The sequence below is a fragment of the Calidris pugnax genome, unplaced genomic scaffold (assembly GCF_001431845.1).
Source record: "Calidris pugnax isolate Ruff unplaced genomic scaffold, ASM143184v1 scaffold32, whole genome shotgun sequence".
Classification (NCBI taxonomy): Eukaryota; Metazoa; Chordata; class Aves; order Charadriiformes; family Scolopacidae; genus Calidris; species Calidris pugnax.
The window spans coordinates 9,612,656-9,636,624 of NW_015090783.1; the positions used below are offsets into that span (position 1 = coordinate 9,612,656).

At 41.4% G+C, this 23,969-nt stretch overlaps 1 protein-coding gene across 5 annotated transcripts in view; it reads left to right on the forward strand.

The window, feature by feature from the left end:
• The window catches only part of TAOK3 (TAO kinase 3), a 108,439-nt gene that overhangs the window by 64,045 nt on the left and 20,425 nt on the right, over nt 1-23,969 (forward strand). For 4 of the 5 annotated variants that reach the window (XM_014963936.1, XM_014963964.1, XM_014963947.1 and 1 more), the window contains exons 8-13: nt 1,897-2,010; nt 3,096-3,187; nt 5,288-5,381; nt 6,652-6,733; nt 12,358-12,525; nt 15,334-15,540. In XM_014963936.1, coding sequence (XP_014819422.1) covers nt 1,897-2,010; nt 3,096-3,187; nt 5,288-5,381; nt 6,652-6,733; nt 12,358-12,525; nt 15,334-15,540 — 757 coding nt within the window. The remainder of the gene's footprint in view (nt 1-1,896; nt 2,011-3,095; nt 3,188-5,287; nt 5,382-6,651; nt 6,734-12,357; nt 12,526-15,333; nt 15,541-23,969) is intronic. The other variant, XM_014963974.1, reaches the window with a different exon arrangement.

Consider the following 23,969-nt stretch of genomic DNA (forward strand, 5'->3'; position numbering starts at 1 on the left):
GTTGTGATTTTTCAGCTGGCAATGTGTAAGTATTCCCATTATTGAAGTGCTCAATCAGGAACTTTCACTATATTGTGATTTTTCAGCTGGCAATGTGTAAGTAAGTCTACTGCTACCAATAAGTGGCTTTGGTGTTTAAGGACTTGATAGTTGAACACCAGATAAGTAAAGTTGATATTTTCTTGACGCATTTCTTGTATAAAAGACATGATATTTTCTGAAGAGATGGCAGAGAGACATTGCAGACCCTATGGTATATACAGCCTGGCTGATGGGGATCCCTTACACCTGCCCCATTCATGTAGAGGGTCTGGTTTTGCAAAAGCAAATAGCTTTGCCCATGTAAAGGCACCTGCAGCATATCTAGTGTGCAGTTTTCCCATTATTGAAGTGCTCAATCAGGAACTTTCACTATATTGTGATTTTTCAGCTGGCAATGTGTAAGTAGTCCTGAATTTCTTAAAGCAGTCCTCCTCCTTTTCTGTCAGATGGGTGTGGAAGAAAAAAAATACTTCAGGTATAACAGACAAGTCTGCCAAATTCCCAGGTATAAAAGTAAATGGTGCTTGGGTGAGTTCTTCCCTAACTTTGAACAGAGTCTTTGCCCGAGTGCCTTGGAAGGTACGCAAATTGGGTTAACCTTTCTCAGCATTTCATGGGCAGTTAATTTGAAATTAACCCACTTACTGCTGGACTTCAGAAATTGATGGTACCAGAGGTGTTGAACGTGTCTTGCGTATGCAGTACTTTTGTATTGCAGTACCTTCGTTATAGTTAATCTCCTATATGTAGGGATTATCAGAGGGCTGTAGGAAGGATAAGGTAAGGGAGCCTGGGGCATTTGAAAGATGAAAATAACGTCTGGTATTGTTTAAGGTGTCACAGCTGGATGCATCCCTTCTGGATCTCAGTTTGGAGCCTCAGTCTTGCAGCCAAGGCTCATCTCATGGCAGAGAGACATTGCAGACCCTATGGTATATACAGCCTGGCTGATGGGGATCCCTTACACCTGCCCCATTCATGTAGAGGGTCTGGTTTTGCAAAAGCAAATAGCTTTGCCCATGTAAAGGCACCTGCAGCATATCTAGTGTGCAGTTTTCCCATTATTGAAGTGCTCAATCAGGAACTTTCACTATATTGTGATTTTTCAGCTGGCAATGTGTAAGTAGTCCTGAATTTCTTAAAGCAGTCCTCCTCCTTTTCTGTCAGATGGGTGTGGAAGAAAAAAAATATTTCAGGTATAACAGACAAGTCTGCCAAATTCCCAGGTATAAAAGTAAATGGTGCTTGGGTGAGTTCTTCCCTAACTTTGAACAGAGTCTTTGCCTGAGTGCCTTGAAAGGTATGCAAATTGAGTTAACCTTTCTCAGCATTTCATGGGCAGTTAATTTGAAATTAACCCACTTACTGCTGGACTTCAGAAATTGATGGTACCAGAGGTGTTGAACGTGTCTTGCGTATGCAGTACTTTTGTATTGCAGTACCTTCGTTATAGTTAATCTCCTATATGTAGGGATTATCAGAGGGCTGTAGGAAGGATAAGGTAAGGGAGCCTGGGGCATTTGAAAGATGAAAATAACGTCTGGTATTGTTTAAGGTGTCACAGCTGGATGCATCCCTTCTGGATCTCAGTTTGGAGCCTCAGTCTTGCAGCCAAGGCTCATCTCCTCTTCTCATCCCTCACCCCCTGCCCTTTTTGGATGCAGCCAGATTTGCATTCCCAAAAAAGCCACATGTCTGATTTCTCTTGCTTTCCATAATAGTAGATTTCTAAATATTCTCAGGTTTTTATGAATGTTTAATTGAGAAAAAGTTAGTGGACTTCCATGTGTTTGTAAATTTTTGAAAGCTATTCTACTGTAACCAGAAGTATACTTTTCTTTTGTTCTCTTAAAGGGATATTAAAGCTGGAAATATTCTTCTAACAGAACCAGGTCAAGTGAAACTTGCTGACTTTGGGTCTGCATCTATAGTCTCCCCTGCCAATTCCTTCGTGGGGACGCCTTACTGGTGAGTAAAGCCTGCAATACATCAGGCCTTTAATAAGCCTGCTCTCTTTCTCCAGCGTTTCACAATCTGAAAATAATATCTGGCATAAAAAATCTTTTATTAACCAAGAGGTTTTCTTAAAATCCCTGTGTCCAGCTATCCAGGAAATGCGTTCTTTCTCGGTGCCCATGAGTAGAGGTAGGCTGTGCAGCGCTTTGAAATGATGACACCAGTTCATGTTTTGACTGTTATAATGCCATTGGCTTAAAAATTATTAACGCTTGCCATAGGTACTGGGACTAAGGCAACCACATGGAGCAAGGGAATCCTGCTAATCTGGCCATGCAGACTGGGACTCACACAGCTGCTTAAAGTCTGTTTTGAAGAAACTTGCTTAAGGGGTCACTTGAGTTGCCTGGCATTCCTAACAGAGTGGACCAGCATAGCTTTATGCTCCACTTGTTTTGTGGCAGAGGCCCCAGGCATTGATGGGAGGTCACCTATCGCCCAACCTCTGAACAAGTCCATTTGGCAGGAAGTCCACTTCATCTTTGAAGAGCAAAAGTTAAGAGGCTGAATTTTTGCAGGCTGGGCCCACTGCTGCTTTTTTTCCCCCCACTCATCCCTTTATGCTGGACGGCCACATTTCCCCACTGTTCTGGATTTCCCTGTTCCTTTCATAGCTACGCTCACAGGCTGCCTATACCTGCTGGGAAGTTCTCCTGGTGTGCCAGGAGAAACCCCCCCATCTCTGGTGAGAGTGCAGGCTGTGCCTTTAGGACTCTCCCAGCCCTTGCTGTCTGCCTGCAGGTACAATGCCTTGGAGATCAGTGTGGGTCTCCCACGTGCCAGCATGTTGCGCTAACAGCAAGATGATCAGGTTGGCCTTTTAATTTACTTTCCTTTCTTAAATTGCCTCTTGGAAGAGCTGCTAGTGCAGGCAAGCATCATTTCATTTCAGCATGGCTTTCCTCAGCTCCATGCTGGCTCTTTGAGTTCTGGTCCGCTGCGCTGCTGAAGATAACGAAGCCATCTCATTTTAAGCTGTGTGCCAAGAGTCCCAATTTGTATCCCCTAACCTGCACGTTTTGCACTGTGGTTGGTAGGATGGCACCAGAGGTGATCCTCGCTATGGACGAGGGACAGTATGATGGGAAGGTGGATGTCTGGTCTCTTGGGATCACGTGTATTGAGTTAGGTGAGTAAATACTTGGCAGCTGAAATGAATTATTAACTGTCTCTAATATTTATTAGCAAGTCCTGAAAAAATGAAAGATTCTTATTCCACATAAGTTTGGATTCTTTTCTTTAAGAAACCTGACTTGGAAACCACTGACAGTTGGGTTAAATCTTTTACTCACTGGTAAATCAGGAACGATCCACTGCTGTGCTTTAATGTCAATCTGTTGTGCTCAGTTATTCCCTCAGTAACTAGAGGATTCTAGTCTTGTGTGAGAAGAAATTATGGTTTCTAGTCTGTATTTTTCAAGCTGGGTTTTGAGACAGTTGTTCCAGTTGTTATGTCAAGGGACCTGGTGTCTTGAGAATTGTGCCAGAAGGGACCTACGTTTAATTTCCGATTCTTCTTACTTCCCCACTCTTTGAAACAAAAATCTTCAATCTCAGCTGAAAGTTTGTGACACGAATCAACGTGGACAGGTTCTTTACATGAGAAGAAAAGGGTTTGCACTGAAAAGGGCAAATGATATGCAGCCACACAGCCTGAAGCAGATGTAGATGTGATGGCAGGTACACAGAGCACACGTGTGCACTTGGAGTTTGAATATTGACATTGCATGTGCTGAGTAGATTATTTGTGAAGATGCTCCTGATATGGATTATATCTAACAGCAGGACATCAAGAATTCACTGTGAGGGCAAGTTCACTGAAAACATTATTTATAAATGTTTGATCAGCGGAAATACAGATGAGATAACAAAAAGGGGGACAGAATGGGAAGAAATGTTGACCCCACTATGGAGATGGTGATGAGATGGTGTAGATGACTAATAACTGCCAACATTGTATTTCATGTGCCAGCACTAAAGCCTTGCTGACATAATCTGTATTTTGATATAAAGAATGCAAAAATCAGAAGTTCTAGATTTCTGTTCTTCCACATGGTCACTTCTTTCTTTTTTTTAAAGTTTGAGCTTTGCTTTTGCATGATTCAGTATCTGAACACGGGGTCAGGTAGTGGTGGGAGGAAGGCTCTTGCTGAGCACCTCTTGTGTGGAATTTAGACTAATTAAGGCCTCTCAAGAAGTAAATCACAGTGGTAGAACAGATACTACCTTACCCTATGTAGGCACTGAGTCTTGATACTAGAATTTCTATGAAGCTTTTCAGTCAAGAACCTGAGTTTGTATTTTTTGATATTACCCTTTTGAGAAGTAATAAACCTTTTTTTTTTAAAAAAAAAAGTTTGAGCTTTGCCTTTGCATGATTCCATAACTGAACATGGGGTCAGGTAGCAGTGGGAGGAAACCTTTTGGCTGAGCACCACTTGGCTTTCTTTGAATGCTGATGGCTTAATTTCTTGTGTACCTGAAAGTAATGTTTAAAGGAGAGAAAATGCAGTGGTTTGCATGCATGCTGCATGTGAAGGACAAGTGATTGCTCTGACCTGACATGAACTTCAAGCTCTGGGCATCATGGGCTGATTGGCGTGACTGACCTTAGATGGGGGTGAAAACTGGCCTTTCTCAATTCTGAGATCTGCTGCGCTCCTAGAAGGTCAGGGGCTGGTAGGAAGGTGTCCTCTCAGTGCAAGGACCAGGAAGAATTTTAGCTAGGGGGAGTTAATGACACATCTGGCAAGTGGATTTGGCAAACTGTCATGCTTGCAGGTGACTGCCAGTGGCAGATGAAACAGGCAGCCACCTTTTTCCCTTAATGCAGATGCAACAGCAGAGCATCAAAGATCTATAGGTTTTAATACATATATTTCCTAGCCCTGACATGCTGTATATCTAAGCTGTGTTTTAGTCAGCTGCTGATGATTTTACCATGGCAGGTCAGGTATGAAAATTTTGCAGATAAGGTAAAATTTACTGGAAAATTTACCTTATAATTTGCATCCTGTTCTCTTTGGGTTTCGTCGTCCCCTCTTCAGGTGAATAACAGCTTTCCTTGCGTGATTGTCCTTGTCTAACCTAGAATATTAAAATAATACCTTAAATGTGTTGAGGACAGTAATAAGCTATTGATTTACCAGTGAAAACCCTGCTCATACTTCCATATCTTTCTCCTTTTCTTTCCAGACTGCCTTATCACACCTTTCTCTTCTCTTTCTAGCTGAAAGGAAGCCTCCACTTTTCAACATGAATGCAATGAGTGCCTTATATCACATAGCCCAGAATGATTCCCCTACGTTACAGTCAAATGAATGGTAAGAGAGCTATTACCAGGGGTTTTTTTATTCTTTTTTTTTTATGCTCTGCGTGGTTAAAGTCTGACAAGAAAAGTGTTTGTTGCAACGTAGTGATTTGACTGCGTTCTCCAATAGAGCTCCTGTGTAGGCAGGCTCAATTTTGACCTTCTGTCACTTTGGCTGTTCCACAATCTAAATGTGTGGAGGTGTTAATTATGGGGCTGTAGATGCTGTAGGAATTAAAATATTCTTGGATGCGTTAAGCCAGCTGTAGCTCAGCATCAGCAAAGTTTCCAGCTGCAAAAGATCCCTGACAGAAGAATTGTTAGCATTGTAGTGCAGCTGAAGTGCGGAGAAAGGGAGGGGAGAAGTACACAGAACAGAGAGGTAATTAGATTTATTTTCAGTGAGTGGCTTTGAAAGTCATCAGAGCTCTGTGGCCAGTAAATACTCCTCATGCTACAGGTGTGGTCCAGAATCTGAGCTTTGATACAAGAGTGCCCTGTTGTTCTGTGGGAGCAAAGGGGTGACCCTGATTCCTGTCCCCAGGAGTGGGCAGTAGCTATTGATAATGCTTGGCAGAGTCTGCAGACACCTTGAAACAATAGCTCCTGGAGAGGTGTGAGAATCCCCCAGTTACACTGCTGGGCATTTATGAAGCACAAAACCACTCCAGTCCAGTTTTCTTATTTCATCATCCCTATTTTGTCCGTTTTTCAAGACTGAAAGAACTTGATCTCACACCTGCACACTGATACCCATGTTCTTCTGTGCAGAATGTGCAGAGCAGAGACAACTTGTGGCTGCAGTATGAGAATCAGTGCTCTTGATAGCAAGCAGCTTGTTTAAAGTCACCCATTTGCTCATACATTACCTAAAGTTTTGTTGAACTAAGAATTGTATCAAGGTGCTTTGCTGAGTTGGGGTTACAGATGATGGGCAGCTTCTAGAGAGCCATTTTGTCAGCTGCCTTCAAGAGTGCCTTTCTGGACTTGCCAATAGTCTCATTGTCCTCTGTTTTTAAGAAGTTGAAGTAAAATTGAAAATAGTGACTGGTACATGTAGTTCTTGCCTGATTTTCAGTTTGTTGTAGGGGATAATTGTGTCCATGGAAGAACTGGTGGAATCAGCTCAGAGTTTGGAAAAGTCCAGTTAATTTCTCTGCCCTAGAACTGAAAAACAAATTAGTCAAGGTTCTTCTTTTGCTTTGCACTAATGAATCTGCATGTATTTCAGAATCTAAGCTGCTTTTTCATTTAGAGCTTTTTTGTTGTTTTTTCATTTACAGGTCAGACTCCTTTAGGGGATTTGTTGATTACTGCTTACAGAAAATACCTCAGGAAAGGCCATCATCAACAGATCTGTTACGGGTAATTTTTCAAGTCTTTTCCAGAAATTTGGGAAAAATCTGTTTGTCTACCAAAAGAATTCTAAAGATGGTGAACAAATATTAGCCGTTTAAAAAAAATTTAAAATTGCTGGTTTTGCTCTTGCCTGAGTCAGTAGAGTTTGGGGATCTTCTAAAGAGTATTTTAGGCTGTTTGTTTCCTGACTTTGTGTTATGTCAGTCACAATTCTCTTTGTAACATGATGCTCAAGAGTTGAACTCCTGGAGTAAAGGAGAGGTACTACTGGAGTAAAGTGGAGGTAGGTTGCATGGTGAAGCAGTTACAAGGTGGAGTGAGGAATTATTTGGGGGAGCAGCCCAGCACCCTGTTCCTCTTACACCCCAGAGCTCTGCAGAGCTTACATCTGTGTTGGAGAACTTAAAAACCTCGTGGGATAGTGGTGTGAGCAGCAAGTTTTTTAGCTGAAGGAAGGACCTGTCAGCAGGAGGGGGATAGAAGAATTTTTTCTTGATTTTTATTTTTTTAATATTTTTTTTCCCAAGACAATGATGTATTTTAACTGAAAGGTCCAGAGCTGGGTCAGTGAAATCTGTGCTGCAGAAGTGAATTCCACCCAATAGTTTTCTGTGTGAGCAGGACTTAAACAGTGGGAAACATGCTCTTTGATGAAGCAGGGATTTTCAGCAGCCTCTCTGCTGTTCAGTGGTGGCAGTGCGATGCCCTGAGCTGTACTATGTGGTCTCTGAGAGACCAGACAGAAACAAGGGAGCAAACTGGAAACAGCCCTGGTCACCCTCCAAATGGGGGCAGGGGGAGAGGGAAAACCCTAACTTGGTGCAATTTGTGTGAAAGCAAAGACCTTTTTGGAGCAGTTACACAGTTTTGTGTGAAGTAATGTAATTGTTAATTTGCTGATGCTCCTTTATTTTTTTCTTACCTTCTTCAGTAAGGAAAAATGTTATTTTTCTGTTGTGTAACAGGCAATACTTGCTCCTAAGTTTATATGCAAGTTCAGGAAGATTTAAAGCTTGTAATTTGCTACAGGCTTTCTCTGTGGAAGTGACAGAAAATCTAAAAATCCATTTTAATTGCTACTCAAATTCTAGACTTAAGCAGTCTTCCCTTCCTAAGATACACAGGAAATAGCAAATCTTCTGCAGAGTTGGTAGAGAATTATACTCCACATCGTCAGAGGACTGAGCTCTTAATAAAGATTTACAGATAGTGGCTGATTATTTAAAGGAACGTGGGTATTAGAGGTGGAAAGAGACTGGATGACCTACGTTTATCTCCTGGTCAGAGCAGTGTTGTTCTGTGTGGGGTTCTCTGAACCATCTTGTCTTGTTTTTATTTTTTTGACAGATGCAGATGAAGTTCAGGAAGGTTATCCTGACCTTTTTTCTCTAGGAGTGCTAATGGGAGCACGATTAATTCTTTAGTGGTTGATACCTTTTGAATATGCATCTTCTCGTGATCTTTCTCCCTAATCTCAGTTCAGCTTTTGGTTTTGCTGCGTTGTAAACTATTCATTTGGGCCTTTCTGATCCACTTTTTTGGTTTGGGGTGGTTTTTTTCCTGAAGTTCCTCTGGCTGGCTGACATTTCTGGCACTAACGTGTATCCCGTGAAGTGTTTGTTAATCCAGGTGTGGTTGGTGGGAGCTGGGAAAGGCTGGTTCTCTCTGTAGGGTTACAGTCAGAGGTTGTAATGCTGGCTCCTTCTGACTGCTGTCTGCTGCATAAGACAAATTTACTAATTAGTGCCAACTATAGATCCCTCCTCGTATTATTACTTACCAAACATACTATTTTTTTAATTATGTTTTTCCAGATGTTACTTTTTTTCAACTTCTATCTCTCGTTGTATTTCTATCCATGTTTCTGGTGTCTGTTTTCCAATCGTTTCTTTCTCCTGGGTGGGTTTTGAGCAATTCCTCTTGATTCATTAACATCTTGTAATGCATTTGCTTCTTTTCTATATTCTTGCATCATACTTGGAAGTAGCACAAACAGGATAAGCCTAGGTTAACTTCTTGCCCTAATCAAACCACCAAACCCGAAGTTGTTTATATCCCTTTAATAGTTTCTATACCAAGTTAATTAGAACTTGTTTTAGAAATAACTGCATCATTTTGGGAAGTGCCTTATACAGGTTCGTAATTGCCAGGAGCATGTAGGAGGGGGAGCTGTGTGGGGAGTGATGTGTCCAGAGTTTGCCAGAGTTTTGTCAGTGAATCATAAATCAGTTCCAGTTTAAATCATTGGATTTCGGTTTAGAGAAGCATAGGAACTGCTTATAACTCCAAGGACTTTGTGTTTGGGAAGTTGAGGGGCAGCCATCTGGTGGAAGGTCGGGATGTGTGAAATCCTGTCCAGCTTCTTTTCCATCAGGTTTTTTTATTTTCCTGTTTAAGTATTTCATTTCTTTAAAATTGCCTAGTGGCTCTGCTATCCCTCTGGTTGCTGTACGTAGCTGCTGGAGAGATCTGCACGGCACACTGCTGTTCCATGCCAGGGAAACAGGATTCAGTTCTCCTTAAATATTTGAGCAGAGGACTTGCTAGTTGTTTAATTTCCACAGCAGGTTAGATTGCTGCTCTGTGGCTACCTGACAGCCTTTTCATGCTGATTTTTTTATTTTATTTTTTTTCAGTTCTAAGGCTACCATTCAGCCTTTGTTTTATGGCTTCTCTGGTGACTCTTTCAGCTCAGTAAAACACATTCTCATGGATGTTTCTGAGCCTTTTGGTTCCTGAGGAGAGGAATCCAAACCCTGTGCTCTTTAAGGAACAGCCAGATTTGCACTCCCGTCTGTCCTGGCTTTAAGCCTGGACCATGTAGAATATTTAACCCTCCTGCCTTCACTCTCCAGGTAAAGGCTGATGAACGAGCTTGCTTGTGCTCTCTCTTCAGTGCCTGGTGTATATATATTTTTATTATTATTTTTTTTTCCTGCTAGACATTGGTGCTGTGGCACAAACCCAGCGTTTTGTTCTCTGGTTCTGCTTGCAGCGCCCTGACAATCCTTCTGCCCAGCTAATAGGTTTACGTTGTGGGTTTCAGAATGATTCATTCATGGGGATTGGCAGCCTTTCCGCTCTCTAGGAATCGTGTGAGTTCATTGAAGGATGTGATTTCATGAGTACCTTCGGTTGGAGTCGGTACGAACAACTGGAGCCGAGATCCTGTTCTTAAGCTGTGTATATTCAGTCTTTTTATTTGGTTGTAGACTTTCAGAACAGTCCCCTAGATGTTCCCTCCTGCAGTACCTCTCCCCAAAGCTTGTTAGATTATAAGATTGAAGATCTTTCTGTTGTTTTTAGGGTTTTTTCACTTGTGTACAGTAAGCAGGAATAGAGCAAATTTTTTGTGGCCACACAAACTGAATTTTAAGTGAGGTGTTTGAGAAATGAATTCAGTTTCCATTCACTATCCCAGGCAAAAAGTCAAATGGCTGTAGTGATATTACAATGAAGTTGAAATTAAACATAAATAAAAAAAAACCTCAAACTACCTTACTAATGTTGTTAACTTTTAAAATTAAAAGCAATTATAAAATTTGTTTTAAATGCTGTTTCCCTGTTTTTCTCAGCTTGCATGACATTCCCAAGAGACTTGAGTTCTGTTACCCACCAGCAACTCGGCACATGCCTTTAGACAAACCTCTTCCTCCCTTTGAGCCCTTTTGGTTTGTTGGTTGTTTGGGGTCTTTTCTTGCAATTTGGAGAAAGTAGGCAAATTAAGTCCTTTCAGCCATCATTTCTTGGAGTTGCAGAGTACCTACCAGAGGGTGCCTACATCTTTTATGTGCAGTTTAGACAATCAGGTAATGCAAGTCAGCAGTCAAAATTATATTGCCATTACGTGAGAGCCTTCTGGTTTTCACTTTTGTTCTTCTGCCCCACAGCTTTTCTGTGGTCGCATTCTGATATTTGAGTAGAGCTTGGATGTGAAGCACAAAGTATTTCCCGTGACATGAGTATTTGCACTGCTAAAGAATGCACAAAAACAAGTAGATACTCAACATAGAGGATGGATTTAAGTTCAGGATTGTTGTTCCAAATGCATTACTGCTTTCTAAAAATGATCTACAATGAGATAAAAGTGGTTACCCTTTTTCTAATCATAGATAAACTGCAGATTGTTGCTGTTTACAGAGAAATAAATGGTAGCTATCTGCGTTGAGGAGCAGAAATGATTCATTTTGCTTGTATGTGAAATGAATTTTATAACTTTTAGCTATAATTCAAAAATTAACACCATCATTACTAGCAAAAAATTGGTAGTGAAATGATTAGTTGTCTCCATTAGCAAAACTCAAATGCATAACAGTTGGAATTCAATTAAAAACAAGAAATAAGCCTGTGGCACGATACTGTCCATGCTTATATGCAAATCATTAAAGGAAGGTCAGCTCATCCTTTCAACGTTTCTGTGTGTAGGATAACTGTTTTGAGGACTGGGGTTCATGTACTGGTTACTCCAGCTACAGCTGGGTGGATCAGCTCTTGAACTTGAGGGATGGCAGCACATCCAGGGCAGAGATGCTCTTCACTGTCCCCAACTGTAGTGATTCCATGTAGGATTTTGGCAAGTGTATACTCAGTGTCTACTTTAGTTGAAGGTTAATTGGAAAGCTGCAAGGCTTCATACTCTACTGCAAGTTGTGCAGTTCAGGAGAAAGTATCTGATAAACCAGAAAAGAGCCTTTAATCGTGTACTTAAATTCCATTGAAGAATTTATTATTAAGTCTGCACTTAAAACCTGTGCTTCTATTAGCTGGAGGAGGTAAGAACCTGATTTTACTTTAACTCTGGGTACAAATGCTCTAAATATAAACAAACGTTACAGTCTTCTTTCTGGTTTTGTGTGAGTCAGAATAGACAGATGCAGGATAGTATAAACAAACCTTGCAGTCTTCTTTCTGGTTTTATGTGTGAGTCAGAATAGACAGATGCAGGATAAACCTTTGTGTGTAGCTTAGGCAGGTAATCTTGCATAATCAGGAATGATTCTTCTTTGTCCTTTATGTCTCTTTTTTTCGATTTTAAGTCCTATGCCTTTGTCAGGCTTAAAGTGTCACTTTAAGTGGTGCTACCTTGTAGACATCGAGCGAGTGAGTTTGGGAAGGAACGAGTGAGCTGTGCTGCCTGGAGAGCTCAGAAAACCTGGCCGTGGTGCAAACTTCAGACAGAAGAGTGAACGGGGGAGTCAGGGCTAGAGAAAATTTCCAAAGGGGTCAGGCAGGTCTCACACCTCTCCATCCACTCCTCACCTCACTACTCCAGACCTATACACACAGGAGTGTGTGTGTATAGTGAAGTGATTTTTGTCTCTCTACTGTATGTTTAATGGAGTTCTGTGCTTAAGCAGATCTTCTGGCTTCTGGACAGAGCATTTTGCAGCCTACTCTTCAAAGCTCATCGTGCGTAGCGTGATCAGTTTGGTTGTTGGACGAGCACAGTTGGTGTATTCAGTGCTGAGTGTTTGGAGTCTTTCATAACGGGTATTACTAATTATTGAATATGAACAGACCAACTACTGAATATGAACTGACATTTCAGGTGCCTCTTTAAAGTCCCTGCATTTACATCTAATATACTAGTGTCATGTCTGAAACTACGTGTTTTATTTCATTTCATTTAGCACGATTTTGTTCGCCGAGACCGACCACCAAGGGTACTAATAGACCTCATACAGAGGACAAAGGATGCAGTACGTGAGTTGGATAACCTTCAGTACCGGAAAATGAAGAAAATCCTTTTCCAAGAGACGCGGAACGGCCCATTGAACGAGTCTCAAGAGGAGGAGGAGGTACATTTATTTTGTTACCCCATTTGCATTGATACAAGTAATAGGGCAAGTGAGATGTTCCTCCTGCTTAAGGGAGCTGAACAAGGTGGAGATGCAGTCCATGGTGTTGGCATATCGTCTGAATCAGCAGAGATCTAGGTAGGATAGTGAGTCACAGTAGCCTTTACTTGGTGTTAGATGTGCATTTATTGTCAACTTTAAAGCTTCAGGTTTTTTTCAAATCATGGCTTTTCTTCTGAAGCTTAAGGGAAGAAACTCTTTTGGAGGGAGATTCTCTGAGAAGAAAGCGGTTCAAGGCCTGTGTGAAGGAGGGTCTGTCGACAGTCCAAGCTTTTCAGTCTTAGAAGCACAGTCAAGACCACTTGATTAATGTTAATATTTTTTTTCAATTACCATAACTTTATTGCAAAGTAATTGGCCTATCATGAGCTGAAAAGCAAATCACCAAATTAATAGGATTTATTTTTTAAGATTATTTAATATTAAAGAAGAAAAAGATTAAAGATATACAATTCAGCTTCAGTTTAAATCTTATAATAAACAACCCCCTTACTTAGTGTAAGATAATTGACACTAACTGTGGCTTAGAGAAGGAAACCAGTCATTTTTCAATTGATGAGTTTAGATGGAAATTAATATAATTTGGTGTGGGCATATTGGATAAGTAAATCCGTGACTGGTTCTCTACCAAAAAAAAAATATTCACAGGCAAATTGATGTTTGTATTCCTTTTTGCTGTTGTTTATATAGCAAGATAATATGCAGTGAGCTGTCCAAGCTCAGAATATATGCAGGGACTTGGCTTTGAGGGTTGTGTATGTCAAATGTTCCTTTAAGGCTGAACTAGAGCTCTGGTTTAAAGCTATGAAGTTCTAACCCAACTAGCCAACTTCTAAACCTCCAACTGAGTTGTTGGGGCAGGGAGGGGGGGGGGATTTGTCAGATTTATGCTCTGAAATCTTCAAACTTTGTCTACCAATATGTAAAAAGCTGAAAAGCCATTAGGAGAGTGACAGATTAGGAAAGCACAGGGAATGTGTTCCCTATTTGGCTGTTCAGCAGATCCGAGCTCTTCAGCTAAGTGGGATACGTGTGGTTGACTCCAAGATGTATCTTCTCTTCCTCCTGTCCCCACCTCTCAAGAAAGGGGGAAGAAAAGAGGTCGTATCCGTAGGAATTAACACTCTAACGAAGCTCACCCTCTGCATGTGCACAGCATGCTCTGCACTGCGTTTTACCACTGAGCTGTGTACCACGGAAGGAGGTTGTGTTGCTCGTATCACTAACTCAGCAGCAAAAGGAAAACATACCACTTGCTTTGGTTCCTATTTAATTGGTTAACAGGAGCTGCTCAACTATAAATGCAACAAGACATTTCCTTTTTCTACCTTAGGCTTCCTAAGGTGGAAAAGTAGCGTTACAAACCTTTAACACTCCAAATACTACTAATGCTTTCCTCAGAGCTCTTGCCAGAAAGTTAAGGTCATTTGGAAAGTATTCAAGTCAGGAAGTCAGTGTTAAGGTTGCACATGCAACCTCATCTCTGTCCTTTGTGCATATACATTCATTAATTACATAGCCATATCCTCTTCTCAGATGCTTCGTTATATTATACCTTCTGCAATTTTATATAAGCATCTTGGAAATGTTCTCATTCTCATGTACATGTTTTCTGTAAAATAGTATTCTCTTGTATTTTGGATTTTAAGTGCTCTTACCCAAGCTCTGAATGACCTGCTGATGGCTTAAAAAATAATCCCACAATCAAATACAAATCTGCCAAGCCTGTCAATTTTATCTTTCTGTCGATTTCCAACAAGATGAGTATCCTGTTAATTGATTTGTAATGTAATTCTCCCCAAGATTGCTTTGAAGGCCAGGAGAAGCCGGCTGCAGTAGCCATTCATTTTGGTGAATCGAGGCTATTTCAGAGCAGGAGCTGAAGGATATTCAGAGTTCTCGGTCCTCACTGGGAACTCCTTGCAAGCCTCGTCAGTGCCACTAGTTAATTACAAAGGACTCCATAGATTCTCTAAATCACTCCAGATTAAGCACATACTCTGGGATTACTGAGCGGGTATGAGTATGCAACAAGAAAAAAAGACTGCTAACTTCTGGGATTTGTAGAATCAAAAATATGCCCTATGCGAGGAATAATTATTTATGTATGCCTAAGTAGATTACACCAGTTTTAATCACTGTAATAATGCAGGCTCTTCTGAGTCAGCTGCTAAAAGGTGAATGAAAAATTTCTTGGCTGAAAACACAAGGTTAAAGGGGTTTTTAGCTTGGCAAAATGTAATTGCTGACTGCCTGGGACATGGAGGTTAAAACCTCTACTCCTGTTAAGCACCATATGATAGTTATCAAATCATAAACAAATGGGTTCACTGTCTTACATCTTTTTCCAATTCACAAACTGTGTTGTAGCATACCCTGACTTGGAACATTGTTTTAATGCAACCTCAGATTGCTCCTATTAATTATGAGATTCCTTCCACCAGCCATCCAGTATCCCTGGATGTCTCTTATTCAAGCCAAGAGCCATGCCCAGACTTACTCATATGTGGAAAAAAATTGGCTGGAAGCCTGGTGGTAGTAAGATTGCAGGAGAAGAGGCAAAAACTAACTGCCCCATATGGAGCATTTCATAATTCAAGCAGCCTTGAGAAAAGTAGCTGCCAGAATAACAAGCAAAGAACCTTTAACTCTGCAGAGTCGCCTTTAAAACAAACTTTGGGCGCTGCAGGCCCACGCTGGGCAGGAGATCTCCTGCGGTTCTTGTAACTGATGCCCCTTGTTTTATAGGACAGTGAGCATGGATCAAACCTGAGTAGGAAGATGGACAGTTTGGGCAGCAACCACTCCATCCCAAGCATGTCTGTGAGCACGGGCAGCCAGAGCAGCAGTGTCAGCAGCATGCAGGAGGTCCTGGATGAGAGCAGCCCTGAACTGGTCATGATGCATAGTGACGAGAGCACAATTAATTCCACTTCCTCCGTTGTTCATAAGAAGGTATGTTCTCTGGTGCTCTCTGTAGCTTCCTGCAGTCCCTGCTGTTGCTCACCTTGGCTCGCCGGCGTAGGGCCCAACCCTCAGTGCCCTGTGCTCTTGTGCTGACCTGTCTGCCGAGAGCAGGAGCTGGTGCCGGCTTTGCCAGAATCAAGTTCTGTGGTGTTTTGTGGGTTTTTTGTCTTTAAAAGCTAAACTGCATTTAGATAACCTCTGAAAATTAAAAAGAGGCCGTTAATGAAGAGGTAGCGCTGTCAGCATCTAGGCAGGGTTCACGCAAACTTCTACTGCATGCCTCCTTCCCAGCCCTGCATGTGCATGTCTTCCACCTCTGCTTGTGTACGTCCCTGTTTCCCTGTGAATGACGGTGCTGTGTTAGGTAGGATGGTGACCAGTGGTCCCAGCAGCTGAGCTAACCGTTTACCAGTCACAGCCAGTAATTAAAATCTGCTTGCACTTGGATTCCCCTCACAAGAAGTGGAAATGTGCAGAGCTTTGGACCCTTCCCACGAGGTATGTTTTGAGTCAAGTTCCACTCCGTGCTCTTGTGTTCTTTTCGCTGCATGTTGTGATCTGTTGCCTTTTGTTTTCTTAGTGCTAGATACCGAGCTAAAACTTGTCTAGTTGTAAGTCAGCATCTAATCTAAGATTGTTTTACTAAAATAGTTTTGGCTTGGCCGTAGTGGTGTCGTTTGCTAGTGGGCAGTGAAATGTAGGTTGGTTGCGTGATCGTGTTTGCAAAGAGCTTCAAAGTGGACGTGTGCTTTTTGCCAGAGGAGCTAAAACATTACAGCAGCATGAAAAGTATGAATTTCTCATTTGTAGGGTTCCAGCAAAGCTTGGTTCTAACTAAATATTTGTAAGCAATTTTTCCCCCTGAAATACTGTGTTTGTGTAACTGAATATTGAAGCACTTACAAAAGGGAGCTCTCAAGAAATTTTCAACAAAAAGATTGCATTGTGTATTTAGTGGTACTGGCAGATAAATTGCGTAAGTTTACATCTTTCTCAAAGACATCTGCAATAGCACCTTTAGAGAAGGTTTTATTTTCACCTTTCTGAAAGAAGTGTTAGGTACAAAATGCCAGGCCGAGGAACCGTCCTGAATGAAGAGCAGCGCAACGGATTTTATGTTCTGGGTGATTATAGTTGGAGCTTTTTCTTATTTTCTGGAGGCTTCAGAAATGTGTATTAATTTTGATTTCACATTAAGTAGTCATATTTATGTTGGATTAAAATTGAAGTCATAGATTAGAATGTTACTGACTGATCAGTGCTGTTAGAGTTGATCAAAACAAAATGTGAACCACTCCCATCAGACATACATTGCATTTGGGAAAGAAGTTGAGTTCCTGCTTGGATTAAGAATAATATTTTGATTTAAGGAAAAGTACAGGGGCATTTCTGAGGCTATGAATTCAGTCCTCCTGTGTTTTCTTCAACTCCTCCTCTTGTTTTTTTCAAGGCATTCAATTGAGTAGAATGTCACGCGTGAGCATGACACCATGTGCAAGTCTTGGTCATTTGGTTTGGAAAAACAGGGTCTCTTGCACATTTGTAACTGAAGTATTGTAAAAGAAATCACCTGTAGATCACTTGGATCAGGTGTTTTAGGGTAATTTTGGAAGCACAACCCCCAAATCTTCACTGCTGGTCTTTACAAAGTAGTTAACAATAGGCTGGGGTGACTGCTCTGACATTTAAAGGGCTTTATATATACATACATCCCACTCTGTTTTTCAATGTAAAGTTCCTTATTCTGAAGAAATCTCAATTTGTTGTGGACTGGCTGTAACTGTGTTTCTGTAGACTCTGCTGAAGCCGATACACACCTTGTGTTTGTTCTGGCAGGTGAAAAGTAGGGAGTGCTGAGTTCGGTAACATTCTGGAGCCCCATCACAAACAAAATGGAAATAACCTGGGTTCAAGTTTAAATTAAGCTTTTGTTTTGCATTTAATCAGCCTTTAAAGGCTATAAAGAAACTACTGATGAACATAATTAGCCAGCTGTCTCCATTATGTGGGCACAGGGTCACATACGAGATTGTTTTGACACGGGTCAAATCAAAGTGTTGTGTAAAATTATGGTATTCCGCAAATGTGTTAATTAACAACCTCCGGATATACCAGACTGTGTAAAGTTACCAAGACAGCAAAATTGCCTGGACTGTTGGGATTTTTGAAGGCTCAAAGCTCTTAAGTGTGGGGAGCATTTTTGATTTCTTTGGGCTACAGCCCCAGAATGTCACGTGCAATAGTCAAACGGAGGATGAAAAAGTCTGTGGTCACATGCGAGATACAGTTCCCAGCCAGTGGTCGCAGAGTAAGTGAAATGGGCTGTTCCTGGTCCAGTTAACTTCCACTGGTCAAACTGGCTTGTGGTAGCCAAGATGCTTGGCTTAGTATTCATAATAAATCCTCCTGAGAAGCAGGTGCAGCCTCGCTCCTTCCACAGTCCAGAAGCTTTGGGGCTGGAGTAGAGCTCCGTGTTTCTAAACTTGTGCTGAGAACAAAGGTGACTCCTACCTGTCAGTTGAGTAAAACTTGTAGATTGGGGAAAAACAAAAATCACTGGACAGGAAGAAAATAATAATAAGGTCTAATTGAATGTGTAGCTTTTTATGTAACTTAGTTTATAGTGGTGTCCTAAACTCCTGGGAGGGAAAAAATTACAATAATGCCTGGTACTCGGGCAGGAAGCCTTCATCCTCCCTTCCTGGGATCCCAAGTCTGTCCCTAGGATCAAAGACAGTTTCCACAGGAGGATGCCTGAATCACCAGCAAGTTCTTTACAGGAAATTCATATGTCCAGCTTGGACGAGGTGTCCTGCAAGAACTTTTCCTTGCCTCTTTGCAGGTTTCAGATCGGTGACCAGATTGCTTACCAGATTGATAAGAGATTTTCTAATGTCTTGCTTTTGAAGACAGGTTTTCTCCATCCAAAGATCATCTCACCTATGAATACACATTCTCACATCCATCTCCTGTTGGGAGCTAATTCAGTTTTCAGCTGCACAGGTTGAGAATTGAGGAGTAAACAATGGCTCTAATGCAAACCCAATTGTGTCTCAGTGTTAAAAAAAAAAAAGAGGCAAAAAAACCAAAACCAACCAACCAAACAAAAAAAAACAACTCAAAAAACACAAAAAGACAAAATGGGTCAGGGAGTTAAACTCCAAATACACTGTGCTTCAAAAACATGTAACCCCAGTTTTAAAAGCAGATATTTATCTGTTAATTCATCTTAAAATGAGGATGAAGATTTTGGCTTCCTAAGGATATAGGCACCAGTTGATGCATCATAGGTTTGTCATCTGGTGTGTGTCAGTGTGTACAGGTGGCTTCACTGAAATGTTATTTTGTTGTCCTGAATGAATATGCCAAGTGGTAGGATTTAGAACGCTCCCGCATGGGAGCGTTCTAAATCCTACCACTTGGCATATTCATTTTATTTCCGTAAAACTTTAGAATAGTAAAAAAGGTTATTCTGTTCTAATCTGACCAAAAAGCCAGTATGGTGGTGTTTTGTTCAACTGCAGTACAGACTTGTTGCTGTTACTTACTTCAACCTTAAAATCATCTGGACTTACAATGATGAAAACTGGGCAATAAAAATGTCAGGGAAATCTTCTGATTAAAATCTGGTTTTTAACCAAAGGCTGAAAAGAGGATGTTTATAGTCGCTTGTCATAAATTTTTGCCCAGTGTCTGTAATTAAAACATTACCTCTGTAATAACTTGCAACTGGAGTGACTTCCCAAATCCTTTAAATTAACCTGTACGTGTCGCCTGTCACTGCCCTGATTGATGGGCAGGATTCCTGCTGAATTTTGGGGATGGAGAGAGTGCCCTGGGCACGGCCCTATGTGAGTTCCAGCTGAGGGTCTTTTTCCTACATATCAAGATTTATGATTCATACTTGGAAAAGCTGGTGCATTTATGAGATGTAAAGGATATTTAGGTAATGAGTTACAGAGTTTTAGCTGACGTGCCGATGGTGATGACCCCTGGTGTATCTTCTGGAATTGGCTGACACGTGCCGGCGGTGATGACCCCTGGTGTATCTTCTGGAATCGTGTCAAGCAGGCTGGTGACATGAAGCCTTTTTTTGAAAGACTCTTCCTACTTAAACCTCTCTGCAAATTATGGAGGCATTTAGTGCAATGGATTAAAATGAACGATGGCACACTGTTCTCCTCCCTTTTTAAATTCTTAGAAAGAAGGTATTTGCTGCAATTCCATTGAAGTCCTTACTATGGCTCAGGAATTGCCTTTCCTACTTGTCCAGGAGACTGGCAGCCCTTCCCAGTCAGTGAGTCCCCTGGTGTAAAAAGTGTTTGTGAGGGTTTTTATTTGGTGGGCATAACCAAAATGTGTTGTGCAAGTGAATGTTCCTTTGGAGACCAGAGTTTGGCGGTTTCGGCTTTAGGCCGGTCCAGTGTGGTCAGAGTTTGTAGTTGGGGTGAGTGTTCGTTTCTGAATCAGCTGCTGAAGGCGATGGGTCTCCTTTCTCTGTATTGGCTTAATTCATTGCACTTGTTTGCTTTGTCAGTGCAAGGGTTGTTTCAGCCATATGAGAATGTTATATACTGAAAAAATGTAAATACTAAATGCAATTTATAGATCAGTCCAGCCAGTCTTGATGTGATTAAAATCTGAGGCAAAATACTCATTGATATTTTTTTCTGTAGGAAAAAAAATTGTTTTGAAAAAATTCTGTAGGGAAAAATATCAACTCCTGTCTGGGCAAAATTCTCATTGATATTTTTTTTCTGTAGGATAAAAAATTGTTTTGAAAAAATTCTGTAGGGAAGGCAAAATACTCATTGATATTTTTTTCTGTAGGAAAAAAAATTGTTTTGAAAAAATTCTGTAGGGAAAAATATCAACTGCTGTCTACCTACTGAGTTGTTTTCTCTTTGCTTGTTCCAGTTGTCTTCTGAGCAGGTATTTTCTTCGCCTAGGAAGTTTTGTTACAGCAGTGTGTTTGTGGAGTTTTTTCCCCTAGCATTTCTTGGAACAAGCTGCGTCTTTCTCTAAAAACACCAAAAAAAAAATTATCCAATGAGTGTAATTAAGTGTTATTATGAAGGAGTCAGGTTGGAGTATCCAGAACATAAAATGAAAATACTGTTAGCAACACGCTGTTAGTGTTGCTCTTAATGGCGAGGGTGCTCAGGAGATATTCCTGAAGTGTTGGAGGCAGGGGATGGTAAAGCCCTTTATTTCAGTGAGGAGGATGAAAAGACAACGCACGGTAGAACTGGTGTGGGACTCTAGAGAGCAAAATTCAGGTTGGATGACCTTGGACAAGACTCATCAGCTTTCAGCAGAAAGAAACCCATGAGTGTTGAAAGATGCTCAGACAATACAGCATTAGGTGTAGCCAGTCAGATACCCAGCTGGACTCAATTAGTGTCTGAACAAATGTTCTGATTCCTTCTCTGTATTTGTATTTATCCGGAGATTAACTTTCCCAGGAACAATTTTTATGGGTTTGTTTTTCATAGAAACATGGAATGGTTAGAGTTGGAAGAGACCTTAAAGATCATCAAGTTCCGACACCTCCCACCAGAGTAGGTTGCTCGAAGCCCCATCCAACCTGGCTTTGGACACCTCCAGGGATGGGGCAGTCACAGCTTCCCTGGGCAACCTGTTCCAGGACTTAGGTTACTTATTAATCCATAATATATGGAGGAGGTCTTGCCTTTTGGCATTTTGTTGTTTATTATTTTTGAGAGACTTTCTCTTTAGCATCACCTTAAGTAACTGGAAGCTCCACGAGCTCGCTGACCAAATACTGTAGAAGTGGTTGAGAGTTTTCATCCTGGCAAATATGATCAGCAGTTTCAAAGCCAGCACTCAGCACATTTGTTGTACGCCAGCACCCAACAAATATCCCCGTTTGGTGTGATCAACCTGAAAACTAATGTAGCTGATAATACAGTCAGAAGAACAAATTATTTCTGTAGTAGGAAGTTGAAGATTCTAGATTGTTGACCCTAGAATTTTAATGGTTTAATGGCAGTTGTGATCTGAGCATGTCTAAAAGTTGTATTCATAAGGCAAATATTATGATAAACACAGAAAAAAAAATAAACATAGCAAAAAAAAAAATAGATGGAAAGTGAAATATACACAGAACTTGCATTAGTTTAAAAACAAACCAATGTGAACTGCAGTTTTAGGGCTGAGAGATACCCTGACCCAAACTTGATGAGTTTCTGGGGTGCTTTCAATCAGATTTTACTCTGCTGAATAACATGAGCTGAGATGCCAGGTTTGCATCTTTGTTTTCCCCAAATCTAGAGCTAAAAGTTTGAAACCAAATCTCCTGGTTTGTGCCAACATCTGAAAGGAGATATGATGGCAGTGTCTCTTGGCAAGCTTTTGGCAGAAGAAAATGAAATAAAAAGAGCAGAAATCTCTTTTCTGGATGTGTAGGTAGATATCTGTCGTAAAAGCCATCAGTCACATTGTCTGAGGAAGGCTGGTGGAGATATGGGGCTACTCATAGGTTTATTTGTTCTCACAGGTCTGTGTTAGCTGGCAGTCTCTGTGGTGGTGTAACTTGCTAGATTTGGTAATTCTTCATGTCAAGTGATGTTATTTCTGGTGGCATTCCGGCTTTTCTGAAAAATATTTTGCCTATCAAGGGCGTGTAGACTTGTTCTGAGGGTTCGTGGTGGTTGCCAGCCTGCTGCAAAAGCCTCAGATCCCAGATTAAGGGGTGCCAAGGACAACCACTGAGTCTTGAAACTGGTCCTTCTGCTCCCTCAGTTGCAAAGGAATTTTCCCATTCCTTGCCTAGCTCAATTTGAAATGGAGAATGCAGTTAATTCACATTCCTGAAGGGCAATTAGACTCTACTGTGAGCTTCTTATGTGCACTGAAGTAACTAGAAGTCCCATAAAACAAGACCAGGATGACATTTTGCCCTCTAAGAATCCACCTCTTAGATAACAGAAAGTAACCCGCAGATTAATTTTCCCATATAAGAAGTAATTATAATTTCAACTTGTCATTTTAGGTGGTGTTTGGGAGCATTCTGTAAAATCTGAATGCCTGCTTTAAAAGTCCTTTTTTATTTTTTTTTTTCCCAGTGATTTGCTGCTTCTCTGGTTTTAATATTTCATAGTCACCCTGGCATACTAATGCAATGGAGAGAGGGAAGATGGTGCAGGGACTGGGGTATGCTTAGTGGACCTTAGGAACCTTCTACGTTGACGTGTGCTGCTGTGTGACCACGGGTAATATTTGGCCTCCCCCCACCTTAATTCCATAGCTGCAGTAGAGGAATAGCAGCTACTGTGTAGTTCTGTTTTCTCTTTGGTCCTCCATGGTTCAGATGGGTAAGTCTTGTCTGGATCTCTAGCATGGGACCATTAATCAGCTTCATTTCAGCGGACCTTAGGAACCTTCTACGTTGATGTGTGCTGCTGTATGACCATGGGTAATATTTGGCCTGCACCCCATCTTAATTCCATAGCTGCAGTAGAGGAATAGCAGCTACTGTGTAGTTCTGTTTTCTCTTTGGTCCTCCATGGTTCAGATGGGTAAGTCTTGTCTGGATCTCTAGCATGGGACCATTAATCAGCTTCATGTAGTATATGAGGTGCTGCAGTTTCAGCCTGTAGTGAAGGAGATCCCTTTTGCAGGTGCTGACTCTTAGTGTATGAGGTACTACAGTTTCAGCCTGTAGAAGGAGATCCTGAAGGAGATCCCTTTTGCAGGTGCTGACTCCCTTCCCCCTCGCCCCAGCTTGGTTCATATTGATGCCTTCACCTGGGGCTGTGTTTGCACAAGCCCCAAAGAGCTGGGTTTATCTCTGCAGAACCGCTTTTTGGAGATCGAGAAGCCAAGCTGAGCGTTGCTTCTAGCACTGCCCCTTGCCTGGCTGGGGTGCTCTTGTGCTGGAAGGTTCCAGAACGTATCAGTGGCCATATCAGAGTAAAAGGTAGTGTTAGTAGCCAGCCCCTCTGCTTTGGGCTCTCTGGGGTAGCCAAGTTGTATTCCATGGAGTCCTTCTTACACCTACGTGATAGGCGAGGGCGTTACGAAGCGATGGAAAACCTGGGATTGATACTTTTCCAGTGACTCCACGAGTCCAATCAAACTGAGTGATGCTGTTAAACTTTAAATGTTTAATCAAGATTATTTTTTCTCAGTGTGACTGTTCTAGAGCTTAGAGATGTGCCTTTCTCAGGGAAGCGTGCGGGTCTGAGAGCCCTGCCTGTCCTATGAACGTGCACCAGCTGAACAGCTAAGATCAGCCCAATTGCCAGTAATTGCCTTTCTGGAACACTGCCTTCTTCCCCTGGTAAGGCAGCGCTACTAAAAGTCCAGTATAAGGATGAAATGAAACCACAGCTTTTTATTACACTCTGTTCTTCATGGAGAACTGTCCTTTTTAACTATTTGAGCTTGTTCTG